Raw genomic sequence first — 26,890 nt, forward strand, 5'->3', positions numbered from 1 at the left:
TGACTCTAAGCACATAGATATTTGAAGAGCAAATGAAGCACCGGCATGCTATCACCTGAATCATCATGAATCTCTGCTGAAGTGCCACCTTACTGGTGTGACACTAGAATACTTTTCACTTCCAATAACTCAATCCCCTTGGCCAGATCTGTGTTACAGTAATTTGGTGATCCAGAGGGTCAATGGTCATGAGGTTCCAGTGTATTCCACCTCTAATTTCCAAAAAGCTTCTTGTATGTATTGGCTTGAAAGTGATGTTAAAAGTATATGATTTTTTTATTTTAAAAGGTTTATTAAAAAAAATAATAAAAGGCTTTAGTTCAATAAAGCCTTTCAGTCCAAATTTCAAACTTCCAGATCAAGTAACACATAGTTCAGAAATTTTACATACTCTAATTTTTTGTGCTTTTTCACCTTCTCTAGTCCCCAAATACACTTTAAGGAAAAAATTATGTTAGCAAAATTCCAAAAGTTGTAGAAGTTCAAAAAAACTGAGGAGACACATTGGGTGCCAACTATGCTTCAATTAAAAAAAAAACTCAAGAAAAAAAAAAAGCGAGGAGACTATGCAAACTATTAACAATTTCAGTATTCTAATACTTTTTTTTTTTTTTACTTTGACCAAAGATTCTAGTGCTTTATAAAGACTAACCTAGATACAATGGTCTTAAAGTCTATCTAACCTTAAAGGCTAATATTCTGTTTTAGGAAAACTTTCCTTAGATTTTAATTATCTGCATGTATATAGGAAAACAAACTGGAGACAACCATACAGGGTTAAAAATCAAACTAACTTCAAGAGTAACAGTCTATTGGTTTTTTACATAGACCATACCAAGTGTGATTGTATAAAATCAATAATGTTTCTACTTGAAAGATATAATTGATGCCACAACATTTTATCCATTTGTCACACTGTATAGGTATCATCTCCCACTTTAGAAAAAGGTGATCAACATTTAACACAACCATATCACTATCATTACTGTGTCAAATTAGACAAGAGAAAATAGCATTAGTGCTAAAATGAAAGGAATTCCAGTGATTACACAAGAGACCATATCAGGGCAGGCGATGTGAGGGTAGATTTCTTTTGATCTCTTCAACTTTATGCTGAGGCTTAGACAAAGTCTTGAAATCAAAAATTAATATATCAAGTAGGGCAGTTCATATATAGCAAAGTTTTCAGAAACAGAGGAATCCTGTGTTCAGATTTATATCAGATTGCAGATGCTCAAGTGCAGACATGTTCCAGTGCAGTGGTTTAATTGGTTAATTGAATGCTTGGTTACTTAAAGAAGGTGATTGAATCAAGGTCCTTGCCAACCTGCTACCACATGATTGCATGGCTAATTCAACTCCTGCAGCTATAGGGCACTGGAGAGCTCAAACATACTTCAGCAGCTTTGGATCACTTAATTTTACGTTTAGATTATTTTAGACCCTCCAAAATGATGCCTTAAAAAAAAGCTGTATAATATTACAAAAATAAAAAATGTGGTATGATTTCATTAGAGGGAAGGACAGGGTAGGAAGATGAGGGAAGGTTCTTTTATTTTTCATCACTGATTTCACCAGCAAATCTCAAAAACCCAAACCTACATCAAATAATTTAAACAGAAGTGGCATTTTCGTCATATGGAATGCAAAATGCACACATTCACATACTTACATATACATAAATATATACATATATGTTTCCTTTACAAAGCTTCAAAGGTTGCATTACCAGCATGCAAACCTCTTCTTCCATGGAAATTCCTAATACTGACAAGGAATGTCTAAAATACTTAGAGACTTATTTCCAGAAAACTGGACTTTCTTCTCCTCTTGGCTCTTAGATAATTTTCCTGCCAAACTTCCAATGATCATTTTAAAAAATGTACACCCACATTGGTAATACACACTTAAAACATACTAACAAAATGGCCAGCTTGGACTTAAGAAAAATGAAAAAAAAACACCCCACAATAAAATCTAAACCCTTAGAAGGTGGAGTTTAGCTTTTTATATTCTTTTTCAGCCACATTATGTTGTTGCATCACTGTGAAAACATAAGCAGCATACCATCCGAGATATTTGCAAACAATGTATGTGTCACGTTTCCCAGCTGCTATCTTTAAATGCAATTTGTACTAATCTGAGTTCTAGTTCAAAAGCATCTGGGCGATCCTGAGGGTTTGCAGCCAGCATTTCCTTAATCAGTTGTTTCATTCGCCCATTCATAGACTTTTTCTTCACAGGAATGAGAAGTTCCATTTTGGGATTTTCCAGAAGCGCCTCTCCAACGGGCACAATCTCAGTTCCTTGTTTTACATAACTCCCTAAGAGTTCCTTCTTTGTCTCTGTGTCTATGAATGTGATCCTTTCCAGCATTGCCCAGATGATAATCCCCAGAGCAAAGATGTCAGCTTTTGCTGTGTAATGTCCCTCCCACACTTCAGGTGCCATGTAGAAATCTGTTCCACACGCTGTGGAAAGGAAACACTTGTTTACACTGACAGGTTCTTCTGGGTTCTGCCCAGAGGCTGAACAAACTTTACTGAGACCAAAATCGGCCACTTTCAGTGTGGGTTCCAAGTCACTGGTATCCAACCTGCTTTGAGAAATCAGGATGTTATCAGGCTTAAGATCTCGGTGGATGATCTGGTTTTTATGCAAGAAAGCCAGAGCACTGCTCAGCTGAAGCATAAAGCTGGTGTTAGTTTTACGATTGGGTTTCCTGGACAACAGATACTCATTCATATCTCCGCCGTCGCAAAAATCCATCACAAACCACAAGTAATAGGCGCTTCTGGGATCAAAGGCAATTTCTCCTTTTAATGAAGTCTCTACAAGCTATAAGAGGGAAAAAATAAATGGATTACAATCATCTGCACAGTTTATAAAATTCAGCTATAGGGGCACCTGGGTGGCTCAGTCGGTTAAGGGTCCAACTTCAACTCAGGTCATGATCTCATAGTTTGTGAGTTCGGGCCCTGCGTCGGGCTCTTTGCTGACAACTCAGAGCCTGGAGCCTGCTTTGGATTCTGTGTCCCCTCTCCCTCTGTTCTCCCTGCTCACGCTCTCTCTCAAAAATAAATAAAAAACATTAAAAAATTTAAAATTCAGCTATAGAAAATAAGTGACTGGTTAAGTGAGACTCCCAATTTTAAGTGGAAATTCTGTGAATGTTTTATTTGGTCAGTGCTTTTATATGTGCATTTTATTTTAAACTTCAATAAAATGGCTTGGGGTGCCTGGGTGGCTCAGTCGGTTAAGCATCTGACTTCGGCTCAGGTCATGATCTCATGGTGGGTGAGTTGGAGCTCCGCATCAGACCCTGTTCTGACAGCTCAGAGCCTGGAGCCTGCTTCCAGATTCTGTGTCTCCCTCTCTCTCTGCCCCTTCCCTGCTCATGCTGTCTCTCAAAAAAATAAACATTAAAAAAAAATTTTTTTTTTAAATTAAATAGCTTTAAGGGTGCCTAGCTGGCTTAGTTGGTAGAACATAGGACTCCTTATCTTAGGGTCATGAGTTCAAGCCCCACATTGGGTATAGAACTTACAATCAATCAATCAATCACTCAATCAATAGCTTTATTTTGAAAAGTGTCCAACTGGCTATACATTTTGTGTGTGTGTTAATGGAGCTGAACTCTACCCACCTAGCTAATAGCTTCATGAAAAGTCAAAGTTTTTGGGGCGCCTGGGTGGCTCAGTTGGTTGAGCAACCAACTTTGGCTCTGGCCATGATCTCATGGTTCATGAGTTTGAGCCCCGTGTCGGGCTCTGTGCTGACAGCTCAGAGCCTGGAGCCTGCATCGGATTCTGTGTCTCCCTCTCTCTCTGCCCCTCCCCCACTCATGCTCTGTCTCAGAAATAAATAAACATTAAAAAAAAAAAAAAGTCAAAGTTTCAGCAGCCAGATCTGGGAGACTGCCAGCTGGGATATAAACATCCATTAGGAATTTCTATTCAATTAAATGGCCTGAAATAACTTTCTTGTTCACTGGACATACACTATCAAATAATCTGTGATATTAAGAGAAAAATGATCAAGGAACACTAGTTGTTACAGAAATAAAGCCTTCCTGTAGCCACTGATAAAAATAAAGACTGACATTATTGCTTCATAAACTTCTACAGACAGAACGCAAATACATTGGCAATCACTGGAGGCTTCTAAAACCAATTTATAAAAAACATTTACATTTTGAAATAAAAATTCAAATCTGAGTTTGTAGATTTCTTTTATACAAGCTGAAAACCTAGAACAAATTGCTATTTCATTTGTTATGATTATCTAACTATAACTCTATTACCTTAAATTCAAGAATATTAACTACTTCACTGAATATGAATTGTCATTCTAAAATATAGATACAGTGCTTTGAAAGCATTTGTCCCATAGTGTCCTTTTCAAACCCACTGAATAGAAGCTCAGTAGGGAAGATGAAGAGTTGTTAAAGAATGAATGAACTGGGGGGGCACCTGGGTGGCTCAGTCGGTTGAGCCTCCGACTTTGGCTCAGGTCATGATCTCATGGCCTGTGAGTTCGAGCCCCGCGTTGGGCTCTGTGCTGACAGCTCAGAGCCTGGAGCTTGCTTCAGATTCTGTCTCCCTCTCTCTCTGCCCCTAACCCACTTGCATTCGGTCTCTCTCTCAAAAATAAGTAAATATTAAAAAAAAAATTTAAAAGAATGAATGAACTGCTAATTTTATGTTTAAGTCCACTAGTACATCCTCTTGTCATTTTGGAGGGCAGAAGCAAAGAGCACCTTTTCATGCCATCTCCCCCAATGGCAAACAGCTGTAATTGCAACTGTCTGCAGATGTCTTTGGCATGCATTTTCTTTGTTGTATGTGTTTGCCAGTGAGCCAGAACAGTCTAGAAAGGTACAGATCACACAATTATTTACCAAGTGCACTATTACTAAATATGCTGAGATTAAAGACCAGCGTCATCACTCCTTCATTTCCTCTCTTCTGTCTTTACTCTCAAAATCAAACTTCCTAAATAGCTTTGAGCAATGCAGAGTCCTAAACCATTCAAAGAATGGTTTAGAATAAGGCCAGATAAGTAAATATTTTAGGCTTGATAAGCCACATAAGTCTCTGTTTCATATTCTTTTTCATTTTTTTCTTTTTCTTAAAAACTCTTTAAAAATGTAAAAACTGGGGGCACCTGGGTGGCTCAGTCAGTTAAGTGTCTGACTTTGGCTCAGGTCATGATCTCATGGTTTGTGAGTTCAAGCCTTGCACCAGGCTCTCTGGGCTCTCTGCTGACAGCGAGGAGCTTCTTTGTCCCCCTCTCACTCTGCCCCTCCTCCCACACTCTTTCTTTCAAAAATAAACATTTAAAAAAAATGCTAAAAATTAGGTGTGCCTGGTGGCTCCGTCCATTAAGTGCCTGACTTGATTTCAGCTCAGATCATGATCTCACAGTTCGTGGGACTGAGACCCACGTGAGGCTCTGCGCTGGCAGAGCGGAGCCTGCTTGGGATTCTGTCTCCCTAGCTCTCTGCACTTCCCCTGCTCACATTCTTTCTCTCTCTCAAAATGAATAAACAAACTTAAAAAAAAAAAAAGTAAAAACTATTTTTAGCATCTGGGCCATATAAAAACTAGCTGAGGGCTATAGTTTGAGGGTCACTGGTTGAGAGCTATAGAAGTACAGTGCCCAATCTGCTTATTTCCACGTGTAGAGGATGTCATCAGCCATAGGTTCTCTTGGCTCAAGTCCTTCAATAGCTTCCCTGATCTCTTTGGATACAATCTAAGCTCTTTAACATGGGCTATGGGATCCTCTAACCTTGCTGATATTTCCAGTCTCATCTAAAACAACTCTCCCAGTATAGTATAGCCTTATTATCTTCTTTCACTTCTTAGAATGTTTTGTACTTTTTGCTTTAAGATATTTGTACGTACAGTTCTTTCTGGCTGTGAAGTTTTCTCACTCACTCACCTGGCTAACTCCTCTTTATCTTTCACGTTTCCACTGTTTCAGTTGAAACAGTTCCTGTGTGTGTGTATGTATGTATATATATTTGAGAGACAGTGGGGGAGGGGCAGAGAGAGAAGGAGAGAGAGAGAATCCCAAGCAGGCTCCACACTGTCAGTGTAAAGCCTGACGTGTGACTCGAACCCACAAACCATGAGATAAGACCTGAGCTGAAGTCGGAGGCTTAACCAACTGAACCACCCAGGTATCCCTCAGTTGAAAGTTCATAATTCCTGAACCCCAGAATTATGTCAGGTTCTCTATCATATGCTCCTATATCATCCTGTACCTCTCATTCACGACACTTATTATAAATTATACAGACTGGCCACTAAGTTCCTATGGTGAGACTACATCCTCTGTTAATTATTTGTTTTACATTTTCTTCTAGGTAAGGTTTTTAGCTATTAGGAACTGGTTTAATCTTTTAGAACAAGGAAAATACTTAGGAAAAACACAGAGAAAAACAAAAATTCGTGTAAAGAATGGAGAAAGCCAGGGATAGGGACTCTGTGGTCACATTATATATTTAATTGTTTTTATCAGACGTAAATTTAGAGAAGGTATTTGCTAAATGTGTTGATCAATGTCTGGTGAACTAAATAAATCCATAGAAAAGACAATTTTAACAATGACCTACTATTGAGTACTTCCTATGTGCCAAATATTATACCTGCATCATCTCTAATTTTGACAACTCCCATGGAAGGTAAAAATTATTTCTATTTTACGTCTGAAGATACAGATGCTAGGAAGACATGAGCTATTTAGCCAAGGTCATACAGCTAGCAAAAGTGCTATAAGTCGAACACAGGTCTACCAAGCTTTCAAAGATGTAAGAGTACAAATAAAAAGGTGCTTTAGATTAAAAAAAAAAAAATCACTGAATCAAGTCTGGAAGTACTTTACATCTTAAAGCCTTGAAAGACCACCTAATGCCTAGTTACTATGAAGGTTGCTTGATCTGGATCAAGGATACCATCAGCAATAAGTCATTTATTTAAACGTCTTTGTATCTGTAGTCCAAGAGAGATTATATATCTTGGTCTCCAAAATTCAATGCAAAGTTCAGCAAGGTCCTATTCACTTTTAAGAGGGAATGTGGTGAGACTGTTTCTAATATTTCCTATCAGTGCAATGGACATAATAAGCACTTTTAGAAATGTAAATAATAAATCAAATAGAGGCTAAATAGTTGGGCTTTATAGTCACTGCCTTAAGAGGTTTCATGGCAGAGCATGCTAAACTATGATATAAATTAGGTTCTCAAGATTGATATTTGTTTACCATATGATGAAACCTGCAGGTTTCTAATTACACAGATTAATGTGTTTGTCTTCCTTCTTGTTCCTAGTCCAAAAGCTTTTGTTATTTTAAAATCATACTTCTGTACCCTGATGGTAAATTCTGAATTTAGACATACTCATAGAAAGTTATTTCTTTTTCCAAGAATGACTGGACTTAAGAAATTTTCGTCGGGCCTTTAACTACCTATGTTTTAAATACCTTTTCTATGCAGCAAGTATAGGCCTCCTAGAGATTTTGATCTATGTCAGAAGCCAACCTAAAAAAATCTAGCAAATCTTTTCTGTTTTCCTATGTTAATGCTTTCTCCAGGTCTACAAAAAAAGTAATTTGGAGGCAAGAGTAATTTGGAAGTTAAGGGAACACAAGTTTTAGCAGTCAGATAGTCTCCTATATTCAGCTTCCAATTCTGTCACTTGCTAGATAGGCGACTTTAATAAATTCATTATTTATTCTAAGCCTCAGTTTCTTCATTTGTAATGATGATGATAATAATACCACCTTCACAAGACTGTTCTGAGCAACTGCCTTTAAAGCACTTAGCACAGAGCACAGAACTGAGTAGGAACCCAAACGTTAGCTATTAGCACTATTAATAACATTCAAGTGCTATGCCACATACCTCATGAAAATTAACTGGAGTTGCATGGTTAAGAAACCACGTAACCCTCTAAAACAGCAGAGGCTTTTGTTCAAACTACTGATTTATAAAGAAATGCCCAATTATCTATATGGGTACTGCTATTGATTGTGGAGTTTTCATTTCTTCTGTCTTCAGTTCCCCAAAAGATTGATTTCAAATAAATGAATTTATTAGACTCTGATCTCAATCACTTCTCTAGTTCCTACATTGCCCCATTCCCATGCAGATTGGCAAGTATCATGGCATAACAGGTGGCTTATGTTATTTTTAGGTATTTGCATCATAGGTTTAAATAAAACCTTGTTTTAAAGCAAACATCTACTCAGTTCTTGGCAGACCCCTATCTACTCCTAACTATATAAACACCTGCATTTAAAAGTACAAGTTTATCTGACGCTTTTATTTCTCTTTTTGCTGACCAATGCTATGTTCAAGTAACTTCTATTTCCCATTCAACCACACATACCTGTAAATAAAGGGAAGAATTAGAGCCATGGGACATTTTTTGCACCATCCCATCTTTTTGTAAGATGCATTCCTCCAAGTGAATCACATTTGGATGTTGGCTCTTGATACTGCTTAGGGCCCAGAACTCACGCAGGGCTAATTCAACATTTTCAGGTGCATGGCATCGAATCTTCTTCACTGCCACCCGTGCAGAGGTCTTTCTGATGACTGCTTCATACACAACACCGTAACTGCCTCGGCCTACCTCCCGTATTAGATCGTACTTTGGCTGGCTACTCACCATCTTCAAGGTCAAAGTTTCTGGAAAAATCAACAAAGTTTGCTCTGTTGAAATTAAGTATACTTACTGGCTTATATACCTTCTTATGTATAATTTAGTTATCTGTTTCACTGTTTGTACTGCTTGAAGGGTAACTGTTATAACTTAGGCAAATCTAAATATTTTAATAATAATAATAATAATAATAATAATAATAAATCAGCTAACACTTAGGTAGTACTTACCATGTATCAGGAACTGTTCCAAGCACTTTATAATATTAAATTCATTTAATCCTCACAACAATATTTTGAAGCAGACACTATTATGGTCATTTTATAGATGAGAAAACTAAAGCACAGTTTAAGCAACATGTCTAAGGTCAAACAGCTACCAACTGGTGGACCTGGGATTTGAAACCAGGTCATCTGGCTCTGACCCTCATAACTGTAACCACTACGTTATACTGCCTCTTACACAAACTGCTTCAAAATATTACTGTTAAAAACAAACCAAAAAATTTGTTTTTTCTTGATCAGTAAGTAAAAATGATAAACAATACTCCAGCTTCTCCTTAAAGCTGACACACACACACAAGTTCACAAAAATGTCAACACAAAAACAAAAAACCCCCACAGTTAGAAATACAAACACCTGGCTTGGGCTTAAGGACTGAAAGTGAACCACATTACATATAGAACTGAAAATGTGTAGTTGTTCTTTTTTTTTTTTAGTAAACTGTCAAACTGTATATGTCCTTAATTAAATTTTATGTTATTTCCTCATTTCTTGCAAAATAAATGAAAAGAAAGTTTGTGGAGAAAAATGGTCTTTTAAAAATAAAGCAAGCGCCTGGGTGGCTGAATAGGTTGAGCAACAGATTCTTGACTTTGGCTCAGGTCATGATCCCAGAATCCTGGGATTGAGCCCTGCATCTGGCTCTGCGCTGAACATGCATCCTACTAAAGATTCTCTTTCTCTTTCTCTCTCTCCCCCTCCCTCCCTCCCTCCCTCCCTCTGCCCCTTTTCCACCCAAGCTCTCGCTCTCTCAAAATAAATAAACTTAACAAAATAAAATAAAACAAGCTACTTAGAATATGGTTACCTTTCTGTTGTTGAGTTTGACAACAGCTATTTAGATCTAGACCATTTTTGCCACCAAAACCTTCTCCTCCATATGAAGGGGTTCTCTGGCAGAGATCTTTCAACTTGAAAAATCATTTAAAGGCAGAAGCAAAGGCCCTACCCAGAAATGCTCGTGAGTTGTATCAAGAAAGTCGAAAGCATGCCACCTCATTCTCCAAAAAATGCTGAGATTCTCATGAGCTTCGGGAACAAATCTCATTTGCAGCTGGCCACGATGCGCAAGAGATCGTGCAATCTTCATAGCGTACAGTTTGGGGGGTACAAGAAGCTACTGACTCTTGACCCTGAAAAACTGGGTCCAGCTACTCTAAGTCCATAGGGAAGATTTAATAAAGAAAATGAAAGCTTCAGAGATTACTTCTTCGTCCCACTTCCTCTAACTGGAACCCCCCCCCCCTTCAAATTCCTATTGCATTTCCTAGTGTCTGATTTCCTGCCACGGAATCCGTGCCCCAGGTCCACAGCAGCCTTTCTTTCCCGCTCTCCGTGGATCGCCCATTACTATCCGTGTCAAAGTGGCTCGTGGCCTGCAGGCTGGCCCGTACCCCCACACGAAAGGGCACCCCAATAAGCGGGAGGGAGGGCGTGTATGAAATCCCTGGATGCGAACCTGAGCGGCCGGCCGGCCCTTCCCGGACCCTCGCGCCGGCCCTGCTAGCCCAGCGCCGGGCCGCCGGCCGGCCCGGCCCCACACCTGCCGGGCCCGGGAAGGGCCAGCCCTGGGCAGAGGTGTTGCCCGACGCGGCGGCTCAGCGCCCCGCTCATTGGCCGAGGATCAGGCCCTCCCCCTCCTCGGCGGCGTCCTGACCAAACCCGGAGGGGATCCTCCCGAGGCCCTTCACCCCGAGGAGCCAGTCCTGCAGCTGCCCTGACTCCTGGGGCTGGCGGCTGAGGCCCAGAGCCTGGGCAGGAGGCCAGGGGCAGAAAGGGAGGCCGCAGCCGGGGCCGGTGGCCTGAGGAGTGCGGGCCGGAGGCCTTCCCTAGGAGGACTCCGCTGACAGGTCTGTGACAGGCCTCCCGGGGAGGGAGGCGCATGCAGGGCCCTCGGCTCTGCAGCAGGGCCTCTCTGCCAGGCCTGAAGGGCCAGATTTACCTCAGGGTAGCCGCCGCCGCTTCTCCCTCTCACGGGCTCTGCAGGCCGCCATTATCGGGCAGCTCGCGCCTCAGCCGCGGCGGCCTCCAGTCAGAGACCGGCGCGCGCCCCCGTGGTGCGCGCGGACACACCCCCTTACGCCGTGCGGCCCCGCCCCCCCTCCGGCTTTCCGTAGCGCGAGCCGGGACGCCGAGCGCCGTCCTTATTGGGCGCGCGCCCCGCGCTCCGCCGTCCTCCTCCCTCTCCCGAGGCTTTCAGGAGCCGGGAGTCGCCGAAGGTGTGCGCGCCCCGGAACGCACCACTAGTGCCCCTCCCCGCAGGGGTGGCCGGGTCCGGGAACGCGGAGGCCGCTGCACGCCGGGACTCGGTATCCGTAAAGCCGCAGCGGGCGCGCACGGCCCGCGGCCCCTGGGATGGTCTGCGGCAGCAGGTCCGGGCCTGGGGGTGCGCGCGCCCGGCGCGGCCTCCCCGCTCCCTCCCCGCCCCCCTTCCCACCTACCGAGCTGCGGGCAGGTGTGCGGGGGTCGCTGGGGCGGAACGCCTGGTGCATCTTCTTCGGCTCGGGCCTGGGGTGCCTGCGGGACGCGGAGCTCTTCGGCGGGCCCGCGGGGAGGCGCGGCCCGAGCTGGGAGGCCTGGCGTCCGCCCCGCCGGGAGGGAGGCTGCACCTTTTGTCAGAGTCACTGAGCCATGTTTGCGGACGGTGCAGTTGCCCAGGCGGTGGCGGCGCGGGACTGGGTGCGATCATCTGGGAGGACGCCGTCCCCTGCCCCGCCGGCGCGGTGGTATCTCCCTTAAAGAACCCGGCGCCTCATTGTTCCCGGGCCCCGGCCGCCGGGAGTCGGGGGCGCCCTGCCCGGCGCCGAGAGGAAGGGGAGGCGGTGCCGGCCCCTGGCGCCCTGCCCGGCGGCTGCCCCCGCGTGGAGTCCGGATCCAACCCGCGAGCGGCGACGGGCGGCGGTCCGAGGCAGCCGGGGCCGGGATGGACCGCGAAGACGGCTGTACTCTCGCGGCCAGACTGACAGCGGTCCGTCAGATCCCAGCCCTCAAGTCGCCTGACAGCCAGCCCGGGACTGTCAGCGACTCAGAGGCTCGGACCAATCCATTATTCAGTTAGTTACACAGATCAGTAAGCATCCGCCAGAAACGTCCGTTCCTTCTTTGCCAATTTATTCTGCATCTACTATTTGTCAATAAAGTGGCTGTTCCTCCTCCCAGTGGTGCATTGGCACGATGTGCAAAGCATCCCTGTCACCAATCTCAAGGATCAACCACTTACCCATTTTATTTTCTGTCCTCTATTTATGGACCTTCTCCCGAGAGTCTGGGACTGGGTTAGGTCTTTAAATTAGCTTTACTAATCCTGACCAAACCTCACAAGGGCAGGCTTACTAATCCTGTTTTTACAGGTGAGGAAACAGACCTGTGCCTTATTTGACCAAATGGTGTGTTTTTGTGGGGTGTGTGTGCTTTGAATACCCACTCTCCTGGTGTAACTGCCTCCCCGCGCCCCCCCCCCCCCCCCCGCCCCAAACCCAACAATACCCGGCTCTATAATCGGTTCAGACTTTTGTTGTAAATACCATCTACCATTCTTTAGCTGTCTGCTGGGAATACTGACGCTAGCCAAGGCTGTTTCTGCCGTTGAAAGTAGAGGGAAACTATGGAAGGGCTTATTACCTGTGTGGGTAACTGATCAGAATCAGGAGAGGGGTATCTCTTCTGGTCAGAAGAGCCTTTTTCCTTTTGTTGTGTCAGTAAATACAGGAATCCCTCATCTGACGCTGACTGCAGAGCTGAGACTTGAAATCCATCCCCAGAACCCCCAAAGATAGGCAGGGAGGTGAAATCAACGTGTTACGGAGGCTGAAGCTTAAATAATTTGGGGTATCTCTTCAGGAAAAACATTACAGAATGGCTCCATGAACACACTGCTGAGACCTTGGAAAGTGTCTCTAGGGGACTCAAGCTTAAGCTTCATGAGCTTCAGGGTAGATCTGCCTGGCTTATTAAGTTACAACATTATTTGTTTGCCCATAGGACTTTCACTAGACTGAGAGTTCCTGGGGACAGGAATTTTATCTATCTATGATTCGTCTCTGAAGCCTCCTCTATCTGATATGGGACCAAAACACACCTGAGGATAGTACTACATTGCTTGTGAGGAGACAAAACAATGTAACTCATTAAGAAAATCTGGCAACACATAGCCACTCTCCGTATATATTTACTATTTCACCCAGCAATCCTAAACCAAATCCTAAACTTCTTAGAATCAGTCCTAGTGATACATTGGCAAAAATACAAAAAGCTGTATGCACAAGGCTATTATTCATTATGGCATTTTTTTTTATAGCAAAACACTGGAAACTGCTCACATGTCAATAAAGAACTGGCTGAATAAATTACACTACATGCACAGGATAAAGTGCTAGGCAGCTATAAAAAGATACATGAAAGACTTCTTACATATACCCATAAACATACTAACCTGGAGTGATGTCGATATATATTGCTAGTGAAATAAAATGCATAATAGTGTTTAGATGCTATCTTCTGTATAAGTAATGGAGTGATATAAATATACATTAATTGCTTATATTTACAAGTTAGACAACGGAAGAATAAACCCCAGTCTTCTAAAAATGGTTGCCTTTGTGAGATGGAGAGGGCAGGGATGGAAATGAGACTTCTGTGAATGTACTTTATGATACAGTGACTGTTTTGGAAACTTGTAAATGTTTTGCATATTTATAAAACAAAGTTAAGTAAAGAGAATAAAACACTCCACAAAAATAAAAAACAGATGGGAGCAAATGAGCCATTACATGTCAGATTGGTGGCAAAACTACACGGAGAAAATCATTTCAAGTGGCTTTATACGTATTTTGACCGTATTTCCCTAATGGGATATAGTCGAAGGACAACTAGAACTGCATACAAATATTAAATTGCACTTTCTAGTCTCGTTGTTAGTAGTAATATTGACACTGCTGTTTTGAAACTATGATAGATATTTAAAGATCAAGCCAATAAGCATGTTAATGTCATTAGGCATCAAGAATTTCAACATGAGAAAAAGTTAAAAATATTAAACAAGCCTAGGATAATTTTAGATCTGAGTTAGATAGCAGAATGAACAAAGTACATATTGTCCTCTTAAAAAATGTGTTTTCTAGCTCTCTGCTGAAAAGGCCTAGAAACAATCACAAACCCAGTAGTAACAAACACCCCCAATGCACAGATTTGATCTCCACATACCATTTTCCAGTTTCAAAAAAAGTAAAAAGTAAGCAAAGAGAATCAAGGCTCCTTAGATAAATGGCTGGTTCCAGATCTGGATCATCTCATGCCTGGAAGCCAGGAAGCCATCAAAGACTATTGGGGTCACGTAAGGATGACTGAGGAACCGATATGAAGGGGTCCCACTGGCCAAAGATGGAACAATTTCGGCATTAAAAGAACAATAATGACTTCAGTAGGTTGTAACACATAAAATATATAAAAACCCATTAGTTAATAATAATGATACTTAAGGAAAACAGCATGTTTGTTACCCATGGAGTTTTAAAGGGAGTCAACTAATTACTGTGAACATTGATAACGAGAAATAATCAAACATTTTTTTTCTGGTCATTCCTCCGGTTATATTGTACGTAGGCAAATAGTAGGTAAAAGTTATTTTTTTGGCAGAAGAATTCCGACTAATAAATGCAAAAGAAATGATAGGATTAGAAAATCATGATTTTGCAAACCTTAGTGAAGTAATGAGTCTAGGTGAGGATCATGAAATGATGCTAAAACAATTGGATAAAGGGTGTTGGGGAATTTTGTAATGGAAAGCTTAGGCTGACAGTGCCTGAACCCAGTGATCAAACTTAACATCACCAGGATTCAGCACTCTCCAAGAAATGTTGTTGCCTTAAAAAGCAAAAAAGAAGCTAAGTCTAATCAATCCAAGATCTAATTACGGTTTACCAGAAATAAGGGAGATAGACAAATCAGCCATAACCAGCCAAACTCAAAATGTGGGACAGTCTACTACACAAGTGACCTGGTTTTTGCAACAAATTCATGGTGTGAAATTTCAAAAGGAAGACAGAACGTTAAAGCATAAAAATCAAGACACTTGCCAAATGCAATAACCTCACTTGGATCCTGATTCAAGCGAGCCACTGTCAAAAGACATGTTTGGTACGATCAGGGAAATTTGAACATGGACTGATAGATTAAATTAAGGAAGTATTGTCCTTTTTCGTTAGGTGCAATAATGGCATAGTGCCTGTGAAAATAAAAGCCTTTTTCAATTAGAATAGCACATGGATGTGTTACGGATAAAGTATAATGAGATCTGGGCTATGCTTTACAACCCCACAAGCAGTATAGCAAACAAAAAGAGGGAGGAAGATTGGTAAAATGTTGATAGTTGTTGAAACCTGGTGCTGGGTACATGGGGTGCACTATTCTACTTTGGTATATGTCTGAATTTTTCCATTATAACAAGTTAGACAACTATGCTCAAAAAATTAAATGACGGTTTTAGACAGGTGGGAACTTGGATGTAGCAATCCTGCCCCCTTGTGGCAGGTTCTATTAGTACAGCTGGTGCCCCAGCCTTTAAGGCAGGTCTGAATTCCCAGACGGGTCTAGAGCCACGTTGTAAAATCTCCCAAGAACCCTGGGGAATGAGTAGTATTAGTACACCATTTCTAAGCTGAGAAAAGGGAGAGTTAGAGGAACTCAGTAACTTAAGTTCCTAGGAAGTCATTGGTGGACCCAAGACTCCAGGTCCAAGTCCTATAAAATTGCTGTGTTTCCAGAGTTTACTTTTCCTATCTGAACAAAGGGGTCCCGTGCAAAGAGGCAGGTGGAGATGCCCCTAATTACGATAGGTCCATAGGAAGCAAATCACTGGGGAGCAATTTTGCCTGTCAAATACAGATAAATATAAATAGGTACTATAAATGTCAATAAAATAGGTAATATTCATATTCCTCCCTGTGCCAGCACTGTGCAAACAGTACACTTTTACAACCGAGGAAGCAGTGGTTCTAAGAAGACAGAGTCACACAGCTAGGAAATATCTGAATTGGGACTTGAACCCTGGTCTGACTACAATGCCCATGTGTTTTTTAATTAATTTTTTGAGATACAGTTTGCATACAGTGGAACGCTCACATCTTAAGAGTATAACGATTGTTTTGAAGTTCAGCTATTTTAACTATAGTATCCTGCTTGTCTCACTTTTAGCATGGATAGAAATATTAATTTTTTCATGGATGGTTTTTTTTTTTTCTACGTAGGAATGGGAGCCATGAAAGAGAAGAAAATGGTCAAGAAAGGAAGCTTGCATGGTAAGGTCAAAGTTCACAGTTCTGCCTAGAGCTGACCAGCCCTCTGATGACTTTTTTTTTTTCCCTTATAGGAGAGGGTGGCTCCTATTTTTATCTCCTGTCTTCTTTTAGAAGAATCTCCTCATGCCCTCTCAGCCAGTTAAACATACAATTAAGATCATACAATGGATCTCAAATGGGTCAGGTTGCCTTTCAGGGCCATTTGGCAGAATGTCTGGAGACACTTTGGTTATCACACTGGGAGGGTAGGTGCTGCTGACATCCAGTAGGTAGAGACCGAGGATGCTGCTACAATGCACAAGAGAGTCACCCACTGCAAAGAATGATCCTGCTTAAAATGTCAATAGTGTGGAAATCGAAGTAACAGCAGTAGACCGACTATGCAAATGCAGCTTCAGGGCAAGTCTCAGTCTCCTTTCCCACCAGGCTGCTGGCCCTAAATTCCTCCTCTGCAGAAATTCTGGAGGCATGACTGTTGCTTTATCAGAGACATGGTACCCTCTGAACTCATCTCACCCTAGGCTAGTCACAAGGTGTTATCAACATACTACTAAATTATTAAGGACGACTAACCAGGCCTACTGGTGACTGTTTGGGGAACAGCTCCTATCTCCCCATAGCAGGGAGAATCCCCATCTATGTTCTCTCCCCTCTCCTTCCCAGCCACATCTCTGCAGGGGGAGGCTGATGGAGAAACTCCTTTAAGCAGAGTGCCAGCTCTGGCCCTAACATGCTTTGTGACCTTGAACAAGTCTCCCTGTTCCGTGCCTCAGAGTCTTCATTACACATAATGAGGGGACCAGCTCATCTCTACAGATCTTTCCAGCTCTGACATCTGATTCTTTAGTTCTACACCTCCACCAAGCAGATTGAAATGCTTATTTCTGATCCAGCCCCCAAACAAGTGATTTAGGGTACCAAGAAGGTCGTGGGCCAGGCACAACTTCAGCTGTTTTGTCTTTGGATGGGTCCTAGTTGTCTCCTCAGTGAGGACTGAGAACAGCTGGAGCAGCATCCCCTGTCCTTGGTGCCAAGAGCTGCTGCTAGGCGGTGTCCCCATCTGATAGCCAATATGGTTGAGGAGGGCCACAAGACAAGGTCCCAAGAGCATCTCAAACTGAGGATTCATTCAGCTCCTCAGCAGATACTAAGATGTTGGAGCTTTGGCTGCCCCTGGCCTTTCTGGAAGCTGTGTGTTACAAGGGCAGAAACCCAATCAAACTGACTTAAAAGGAATAGTTGGCAGGTGTGCCTGAGAGGAACTGAGATGGGAACACCAGTTGCAGGAACGGTTTGATCCAGCAGCTCACATATCACCAAAGACTCAGCTTTCTGTATTCTGCCTCCCACTTTGCCGACTACATCTTAAGGCTGGCTTCTCTGATGGGCCCAGGTGGTAGGCAGCAGTCCCAGGGGTTCAGCCTCAGGAGTTTGCCCCTGCAGGAAAGAGAAAGTCAGCCACTCCATTCCTCAACAACAGTCCTGAGATTGAGTCCTGAGTCTTTGGATCTGATTGGCTCACTAAGGATTGTGGGCCTTCCTTGATCAAGCTCTGTGTCCTGGAGAATAGGGCTTATTTACTGGTGGGGGCAGTTAGCAAATATCACTTCACAAACTCCTCCCAAAGAGTTAATCTGTGCCTGGCACATGGTGGGCACTTTATTCATCCATTAAGTCAACAGCTATTTAGTGAGCAACTACTATGTGCAAGAAATTATGCTAGATGCTGGTGAAAAGGCAGTGAACAAGAAGACAAGGTCCCTGCCCTCATAGCCTAGCCAGGGTGACAGACGCCTAAACAACCGAAGACAGTACAATGTCATTTAGTGCCACAGGGGGTTACATGAGCCCAGAGGAGAGACCCGAAATTGTTCTTACGTGAAAGGGATACAAGGTCAGGGAAAGCTTTAAACAAGAAGTGACATTTAAATTGAGATTCAAGGGGGCACCTGGGTGGCTCAGTCGGTTAAGCATCCGACTTCAGCTCAAGTTATGATCTCATGGTTGGTGAGTTCAAGCCTCTCGTTGGGCTCTGTGCTGACAGCTCAGAACCTGGAGCCTGCTTCAGATTCTCTGTTTCCCTTTCTTTCTGCTCCTCCCCTGCTCACACTCTGTCCCTCTCAAAAATCAAACATTTAAAAATTTTTTAAAAAGAGTCTTTTGTGTTTTGTCCTGCTCTGTTTTTATATTACTTTTGCTTTCCTTTCCTTATGTTCATCTGTTTTGTATCTTAAATTTCTCATATGAGTGAAGTCATATGATATTTGTCTTTCTCTGACTGACTAGTTTCGCTTAGCCTGATACCCTCCAGTTCCATCCACGTAGTTGCAAATGGCAAGATTTCATTCTTTTTGGTTGCCGAATAATACTCCATTGTATATATATACCACATCTTCTTTATCCATTCATCCATCGATGGACGTTTGGGCTCTTTCCATACTTTGGCTATTGTTGATAGTGCTGCTATAAACATGGGGGTGTATGTGCCCCTTCGAAACAGCACAACTGTCTCCCTTGGATAAATGCCTAGTAGTGCAATTGCTGGGTCATAGGGTAGTTCTATTTTTAATTTTTTGAGGAAATTCCATACTGTTTTCCAAAGTGGCTGCACCAGTTTGCATTCCCACCAACAACGCAAAGGAGATCCTCTTTCTCTCCCTCCTCGCCAACATCTGCTGTTGCCTGAATTGTTAATGTTAGCTGTTCTGACAGGTGTGAGGTGGTATCTCATTGTGGCTTTGATTTATGTTTCCCTGATGATGAGTGAGGTTGAACATTTTTTCATGTGTCGATTGGCCATCTGGATGTCTTTGGAGAAGTGTCTATTCATGTCTTTTGTCGATTTCTTCACTGGATTATTTGTGTTTTGGGGTGTTGAGTTTGCTAAGTTCTTTATAGATTTTGGATACTAACCCTTTATCTGAGATGTCATTTGCAAATATCTTCTCCCATCCCATTGGTTGCCTTTTGGTTTTGTTGATTGCTTCCTTCACTGTGCAGAAGCTTTTTATTTTGATGAAGTCCTGATAGTTCATTTTTGCTTTTGTTTCCCTTGCCTCTGGAGACGTGTGGAGTAAGAAGTTGCTGTGGCTGAGGTCAAAGAGGTTTTTGCCTGCTTTCTCCTCTGGGATTTTGATGGCTTCCTGTCTTACGTTTAGGTCTTTCATCTATTTTGAGTTTGTTTTTGTGTCTGGTGTAAGAAAGTGGTCCAGGTTCGTTCTTCTGCATGTCGCTGTCCAGTTTTCTCAACACCACTTGCTGAAGAGACTGTTTTTATTTCACTGATATTCTTTTCTGCTTTGTCAAAGATTAGTTGGCCATACGTTTGTGGGTTCCTGTTCCTGTTTCTTAATAGGGCCCAACCCCAGTTGAAGGGGGCAGAGGTGTGCTGATCAGCCTTAAAAGTCCAACATGAGGCGGGAGCCAGATCCTGCAGGGTCCTGTAGACCCTGTTATGGATCTTGAGATAAAAGTGAGTCATCAAAGTTGTTTTTAAAAATTGTGGTAAAATATATATAACATAAAGTTGACTTTTTTTTTTTTAACCTTAAGTAAGTCTCCACATCCAGCATGGGGCTTGAACTGATGACCCTGAGATCAAGAGTCACATGCTCCACTGAATGAGCCAGCCAGGTGCCCCAAAGTTGATCATTTTTAAGGGTACAGTTCAGTGTTAAGTACATTCACAGTGTGGCACAGCCATCACCATCCATCTCCAGAACTCCTTCGTCTTCCGAAACTGAAACTCTGTCCCCGTTAAGCACTAACTCCGCATCCCCTCTCCTTCTCAGCCTGTGGCAACTGCCATCCTACTTTCTGTCTCTATGAACTTGCCTATTCCAGGTAACTCATGAAAGCACTGTATGATATTTAAGAGTATTTGTCCTTTTGTGTCTGCCTTCTTTCACTTAGCATAATGCCTTCAATTCATGCATCAAGCGTCAGCATTTCTTCGTGTTAAGGCTGAATAATCTTCCATTGTATGTACACACCACATTTTGCTTACCCATTCATCCTTCCATCACTGACGACGGGGTTTAAGTAGAGATTTTAAACATGATCAGATTTGCAGTTTAAAAGATCACTTAGCTGCCAGGTGGAGGTTGGACCAAGGGTGGAGGGAGGAACGGCGGGAAGTTGGCTGCAAAGGTCTAGGCCAGAGGCGATGGGTGGTGGCGTAGATGAGGCTGTGACCAGGAAAGAGGGGACAATTAGACTGAAGGGCAGGTGGGAGATTGTACAGGATCTGGGGTTTGGAAATTTGGCATGAGAAGGAGGAATTGTCAAAGAGTGTGGGGCTGACCTCAGTTTTCCTTAAGGACCCAGATCTGAGGGAGTCCGCTGAGCTGAAGATAAGATGTCCTCTCCTCACATGTCAGAGCTTCCTTCTCACCAGCCCTACCTTCTGGGGAACACAGACTGAGCCACCGAGAAACTTTCTCATAAGCTGGCTTTCCCTGTGGCCTTCTAACAGAGAGAGGGCACGCCGGTATGCACATTCTTGTTTCCCTGACTGTTCAATGGATCTTGGTAAATTCCCAGATTGATATCTGCTTTAGTGATTGAATCTGCCTCTGCCGCTTGGTTTTTGTTAATCCATCGGTGAAAGATGAATTCCCTTTCAGTGTGCTTCGAGAGGTCATGGTTCTGATGTGGTAAAGCTCAGCCCCAAACTCAGGACCGAGAGAGAGATCCTGCCTAGTGAGCCTTTCTCGTGCCCGTCAGACCTCTGTCGCACTGTATTATATGCCGGGAATTCTTAAAATTCTAGGCGATTCTAGCCAAGAAGGCAGGTGCCTGAGCTGCACTCTGGTTATGCTGTGTGGTTGTAGCTTGCTCCTCCCACTGCTGGTGGGACCCTACAACATTCTAGGGAAGCAACCTGTCAATGTTTACTAAGTAGCCTTTCAAAAATCAATCCCATTTCTGAGAGTCTAGGCTAAGGAGGTAATTGAAAATGCGACAGTCCCTGTAGCATTATCGATAACAGTGAGAAACTGAAAGCAAAAAATGTGTCCAACAATATATCGATAGGATGGGCTATTCTGCAGCCATTAGAAAGTAGGCGTTCCCAAAAGAGTAGGTCCTCTTCTTAAACAGGTGAGACTAATCTTTGTGGAAGTGGGGTGGTTATTGATGGGGAAGGTGAAGGAGTCTTCTGGGGTGATGGAAATGTTCTGGATCTTAACCTGGGTGATGGTGACGTGGATGAGTACATATGTAAAAATTCCTTGAACGCGGCACTTCCTGTTTGTGTTCTCTGTTTGTGTGATGAGACCCCGATGGAAAAGAATGTGTTCTGAAGGCAATGCCCGCTAGAATGTAAGCTCCTAGAGGGGATGGCTTTGTCTGTTCCCGCTGGTGGCCGTGTGCCCAGAGCCCAGAGCCACGCTCAGCACGGACCAGGCCCTCAGTTCCATCCTATTGGACGATTATAGAAAACGTTTGGGATAACACGTTAAATGAAAAACAAGTCCCAAGGCTGCGCGGCTTTTCAGTACGCTGTGACGGTCGAGTTGTAAAAATGATGGACAGGAGAATAATCGGAAGGAAATGGAGTAAATGTGGTTGTGTTGAATGGTGCAGTATGGGAGAGGAGTTTTTAAAGTTTCCTTGATGAACGTCTCCTTTCCCTTCTGTTATTCTGCACGGAACATCGCTTGGAAGTAGCCGATGATGGAGTGTAACACTGATTGAGCGCTTATTCTGTGCCAGGCTTTTTTTTTTTTTTTTAATTTTTTTTTTAACGTTTTATTTATTTTTGAGAGAGGGAGAGACAGAGCATGAACAGGGGACGGTCAGAGAGAGGGAGACACAGAATCGGAAACAGGCTCCAGGCTCCGAGCTGTCAGCACAGAGCCCGACGCGGGGCTCGAACTCACGGACCGCGAGATCATGACCTGAGCCGAAGTCGGGCGCTTCACCGACTGAGCCATCCAGGCGCCCCTGTGCCAGGCTTTTTAGGCTTGCAGAAATGTACCCTTTACTTTTATTAACTAGGTTGATTTTCACAACAACCCTATGGACGTGGGTGTTTCTCCCTGTTTTACAGACAGGGGAACAGAGGCACAGAGCAGTTCAAGAACCTTACCGAAGTTACGCAGCCCTAAATGGCAGACCTGGAAGGGAGCCCCAGCAGTCTGGCGGTAAGTGGTTAAGCGACCACTGTGCCACGCCGCCCCTCGAAAGCTAATGCCAGGCGCCTAGATTTGAGGCCTTTGTGACTACGAGCCCAGGGACAAATGGGCCTCTTTGCTTTCCTGTCCCTGTGATTGACTGTCTCTCCCAAATAGTCAAACACCTCAAAGGAGTGAAGAGATGTGTGAGGGAGGGAGAACCAGAACCGCAAGAGAAGAGGTGAGCAGAGGGGTAATCACAGGCCTGGTTTCCCTGTCACCCGCCTCCCCACACCAGAAGCCCGGGGAGAGCACCTCCTCTCCCAGGCTGGCTCTGGCCCTGCCCCTCGGACGAACAGGCCCTGTCCTGCCTGGAAGCTCATCCCCTCCCATCCCCGGTACGAGTCAGCTCTGCTCCTGGAGGTTAAGGGGACTGGGCCACCGTGTTTACCGGGACTCGAGCAGGACACACGTCTTTGGCTCCGTCACCCACAGGAGCGCTTGCTGCTGTTGGCAGACGGTTTTGAGTCCCTGCCCGGCTGCTCCCTGCTGTGAGGCCTGGGGCAACTTACTTGACCTCTCACCAGCCTCAATTTCTCTGTAGATTAAGTGGAGGTACTAAAAGTACAGGTAGGGATTGAACGCAACAGTGTGGGTGATGCATTTGGCACTGTGGCCCTCAAAGCAGGGTAACTGGTATGTCATTATCATCATCATCATCATCATCATCATCATCATCATCATCATTATCCTGCCACCCTCATCCTCTTCAGGGTCATGGGAGGCTTGGAGAGATGGGCTGAAAGGCATTCAGAGGTCTTGGCTGCCAGGATGCCTTTCTAATCAGCACCAACGTCAGACTCCAGCTATTAATACCCAGCCAGCCCCACCAGTCGGTAGATTTAGCGTTCCAAAGAGGAGGTACAGAGGTGGAGAGGGCGGGTCTGGGGAACAGGTGGCTGAGGACTGGAGAAGGAGCCCTTTCTGTGTGGGAACAACCCTTCCCAGCCTCGCAGGCTGACTTGGCCTGTCCCCCAGACACCCTCCACCTGTGGTCTAGGGTCTGGGAAGGTGTGAAATTCCTGCCTGAAGCTGAGCTGCAGGCAGTCAGACTCTCAGTCCCCTAAGGGCACAGCACTGTCCTTCCAGGAATCCAATGTCCCGAGTGAGCAGGGCCCCCCACTTGGGCCTCCAGAAAAGACAAACCAGCTCATGGCAGTGTGGAACGTGAGGGCGGAGAGAGCTCCCGGAGCTCCCAATCTCTCCTCCTGACTTAGAGCACAGCCTCCCATACACAGCTGGGTGACGGGGCAGATGGATGCGCCCCAGCCTCAGTTTCCTCCCGTTCCCTGGGAATAATCATTTTCAACCCTTTCGCACCATAGAAACATTTTCACTCGGCTGTGGAAAGAACAAATGGAATGATTCACGTGGAGCATGGGGCTCAGTGCGCAGTAAGTGTGCGGTGAAGAGAGGCTGTTGGGAGCCCAGTTTCTTCATCTTATACATGACTTCTTGTTCCTTCCTGCATGAGCGGCGGCAGACCTCAAGGAGCAAAGATCTTCCGGGAATTTCCCAGTCCCCCACCGGAGCTAACAATTATATCCGTGAATGTTTCTTTGTTTTCTTATACTGATTTAAAAAAACTTTTTTTTAATGTTTTATTTATTCTCGAGGGAGAGAGAGACAGAGTACGAGCAGGGACGGGGCACAGAGAGAGGGAGACACAGAATCCGAAGCAGGCTCCAGGCTCTGAGCCGTCAGCCCAGAGCCCGGCGCGGGACTCGAACTCATGAACCATGAGATCATGACCTGAGCCGAAGTCGGACGCTCAACCGACTGAGCCACCCAGGCGCCCCTCTTATACTGATTTTTGAAAAATGAATAACCTATTTTTAATTTTTTAATGTTTATTTATTTTGAGAGAGAGAGACAGAGAGAGAGAGAGAGCGTGAGCAGGGTAGAGGCAGAGAGAGGGAGAGAGAATCCCGAACAGGTGCCACGCTGTCAGCAGAGCCCGATGCGGGGCTTGGTCCCACTAACAGTGAGATCATGACCTGAGCCGAAATCGAGAGCCAGATGCTTAAATGACTGAGCCACCCAGGCACCCCTAATAACCTATTTAAAAAAAATTATTTATTTATTAAAATTGTTTTCAATGTTTATTATTTAATTTCAAGTGAGAGAGAGAGAGAGGCAGAATGCGAATGGGGGAGGATTATAGAGAGGGAGGGAGACACAGCATCTGAAGCAGGCTCCAGGCTCCGAGCTGTCAGCACAGAACCTGAAGACGCAGGGCTGGAACTCATGAACTGTGAGATCATGACCTGAGCCGAAGTCAGATGCTTAACTGACTGAGCCACCCAGGCACCCCAATAACCTATTTTTTAGAGCAGTTTTACATTCACAGCAAAATTGAGCAGAAGGTGCAGACAGTCCCCATATATCCTCTGTCTCCCCCATCAATATCCGCCACCATCAACATGATGCACCAGTGTGGCACATTTTTACAATCAATGAACCCACTTTGACATGTCATTATTACCCAAAGTCCTTAGCTCACATTACAGTTCACTCTTAGCATGTAAGAGTTTCTATAAATGTATATGACATGTATCTACCATTATAGTATTATACAGAATATTTTTACTGCCCTAAAAATTCCATATGCTTCACTTATTCATCTCTCCCTTTCCCCAACCCCCTGGAAACCACTGAACTTTTTACTGTCTCCATATTGCCTTCTTCAGGATGTCATAAGGTTGGAATCACACAATATATAGCCTTTTCAGATTGGTTTCTTTCACTTAGTAATATAATATGCCTTTAAATTTCTTCCATGTCTTTATGAGTGGCTTGATAGTTTGCTCGCTCTCTCTCTCTCTCTCTCTCTCTCTCTCTCACTCTCTCTCTCTCTCTTTGTGCTGAATAATATTCCACTGTATGGTTGTACCATAGCTTATTTATCCATTCACTTGCTGGAGGACATTTGGTTGCTTTCAAGTTTTGGCAATTATGAGTAAAGCCTCTATAAATATTTACATGCAGGTTTTTGTGTGGGCATAAGTTTTCAACTCATTTGGGCACATACTGAGGAACCTGATTCCTATATCTTCTGGTAAGAGTATGTTGAGTTTTATAAGAAATTGCCAAACTGGGTTCCAAAGTGGCTGTGCCATTTTACCTCCCCCCAGAATGAATGAGAGTTCCTGTTTCTCCACATCCTTGCCAGCATTTGGTGATGTCAGTGTTTTGAACTTGGGCCATTCTAATGGACGTGTCATGGTATCTCATTTTTGCTTTAATTTTCAATTCGCTAATGACATATGATGTTGAGCATCTTTTCATATGCTTATTTGCCATCCGTATATCTTCTTTGGTGAGCTCTTCAGATCTTCTGTCCGTGTTTTAATTGAGTTGTTCATTTTCTTATTGTTGACCTTTAAGCGTTCTTTGCAGACGTTGGGTCACGGTTCTTTATCAAACATGTCTTTTGAAAATATTTCCTCCCATCCATGGCTTGTTTTCTCATTCTCTGGATTGATTTTTCTTACTGATTCCATTTTTTTTTTCCTTGCGATTGAAAAAAAAGTATTCTTATAAGTATGTGTTACATGAATAGCATGTAGCTTGGTTTTGCCAGTGCCTTCCTTCATCTATGAGGGACCCCACTTTTGTCAGATGTACCAGGCAGTCTGCATGTTCAGTATTGTGGCCCAGAGAGGGAGCGTAACTTGCTTGAGATCGCACAGCATGTTTGCTAAGATGATATATCCCTCTCATGTGCTTAGCCTTCCCAGTAACCAGAGAACTGTCTTCTTTGGTCTGTGTGAGACTCCTGGAATGCTGCTTCTTTTTTCTTAACTTTAAACGAATTAGGTAGACCGTCAGGTGACAAAAGCAGGTATTTTTCATAAGGGAAAAAAGAAATTAAAAAGGCCTCATCATCATGCCACCTCAACAAATCTTTTTCACTTTTCTGACAGTTTTGTCCGTCCGTCTAGCAGAGGCTGGGATGAGGTGTGCACAAAACTGTCATAGTGATCATCGTGGTTTCTTCTTTTTTATGTTACCTTTTCCCAGGTTTTAGTTTGCAAAATGATATTTGAGAATGGCTGCTTAATATATTTTTTAATTTTTTTATATTTATTTTTGAGAGAGAGAGAGAGAGAGAGACAGAGAGACAGAGACAGAGCCTGAGCAGGGGAGGGGCAGAGAGGGAGACACAGAATCCAAAGCAGGCTCCAGGCTCTGAGCGGTCAGCACAGAGCCCGATGCGGGGCTCGAACCCACAGACCGCAAGATCATGACCTGAGCTGAAGTCAGATGCTTAACCGACTGAGCCACCAGGGCTTATATCTTATTTGAAGCAGCCCGCCTGACTGTAAGTCTCACTCCATCCCACTGTCCTGTTTTCTTCTCTTGATAGTATTTATTACTCTCAGAAATTATCTTTATTTTAATTTTCATGCCTGTCTTCTCCTAACAGAGAATGTAAGCTCTGTGAGGCCAGGGGACTTTTCGA

The 26,890-nt window shown here is 43.8% G+C and overlaps 2 protein-coding genes across 10 annotated transcripts in view; one reads left to right on the forward strand and one right to left on the reverse strand.

Moving 5' to 3' along the window:
* Positions 1–211: 211 nt before the first annotated feature.
* PDIK1L (PDLIM1 interacting kinase 1 like) lies at positions 212–11,526 on the reverse strand. Of its 5 annotated transcripts, XM_047870336.1 has the most exons (4): positions 10,897–10,956; positions 9,904–10,110; positions 8,397–8,698; positions 212–2,838 (listed from the first exon to the last, which is right to left on the reverse strand). In XM_047870336.1, the coding sequence occupies exons 3-4, from the start codon at positions 8,679–8,681 to the stop codon at positions 2,098–2,100; spliced, it is 1,026 nt and encodes a 341-aa protein (XP_047726292.1). In that variant the 5' UTR covers positions 8,682–8,698; positions 9,904–10,110; positions 10,897–10,956; the 3' UTR covers positions 212–2,097. The 5 variants fall into 5 exon arrangements, with proteins under 5 accessions (XP_047726292.1, XP_047726291.1, XP_047726290.1 ...); XM_047870335.1 differs by lacking the exons at positions 9,904–10,110; positions 10,897–10,956 and adding an exon at positions 11,396–11,526; XM_047870334.1 differs by lacking the exon at positions 9,904–10,110 and having other exon boundaries at positions 10,897–11,007.
* Positions 10,656–26,890, forward strand: part of TRIM63 (tripartite motif containing 63) — a 41,805-nt gene continuing 25,570 nt past the window's right edge. For 2 of the 5 annotated variants that reach the window (XM_047870327.1, XM_047870329.1), the window contains exons 1-4: positions 10,659–10,804; positions 16,199–16,249; positions 22,302–22,395; positions 23,751–23,819. The gene's annotated coding sequence lies outside the window, so the exon portion shown is untranslated. Of the gene's footprint in view, positions 10,805–16,198; positions 16,250–22,301; positions 22,396–23,750; positions 23,820–26,890 lie in introns of all 5 variants that reach the window. The other 3 variants (XM_047870332.1, XM_047870331.1, XM_047870330.1) reach the window with 3 other exon arrangements.

Source organism: Prionailurus viverrinus, chromosome C1 (assembly GCF_022837055.1).
Source record: "Prionailurus viverrinus isolate Anna chromosome C1, UM_Priviv_1.0, whole genome shotgun sequence".
Lineage (NCBI taxonomy): Eukaryota > Metazoa > Chordata > Mammalia > Carnivora > Felidae > Prionailurus > Prionailurus viverrinus.

Bases quoted from the DNA above. Each gene is read 5' to 3' on its own strand.
- PDIK1L (XM_047870335.1), bottom strand. From the start codon at position 8,681: ATGGTGAGTAGCCAGCCAAAGTACGATCTAATACGGGAGGTAGGCCGA. The intron at 2,839-8,396 runs GTATGTGTGGTT...TCCCTCTTATAG, and splicing joins ATTCTTCCCTTTATTTACAG to CTTGTAGAGACTTCATTAAA.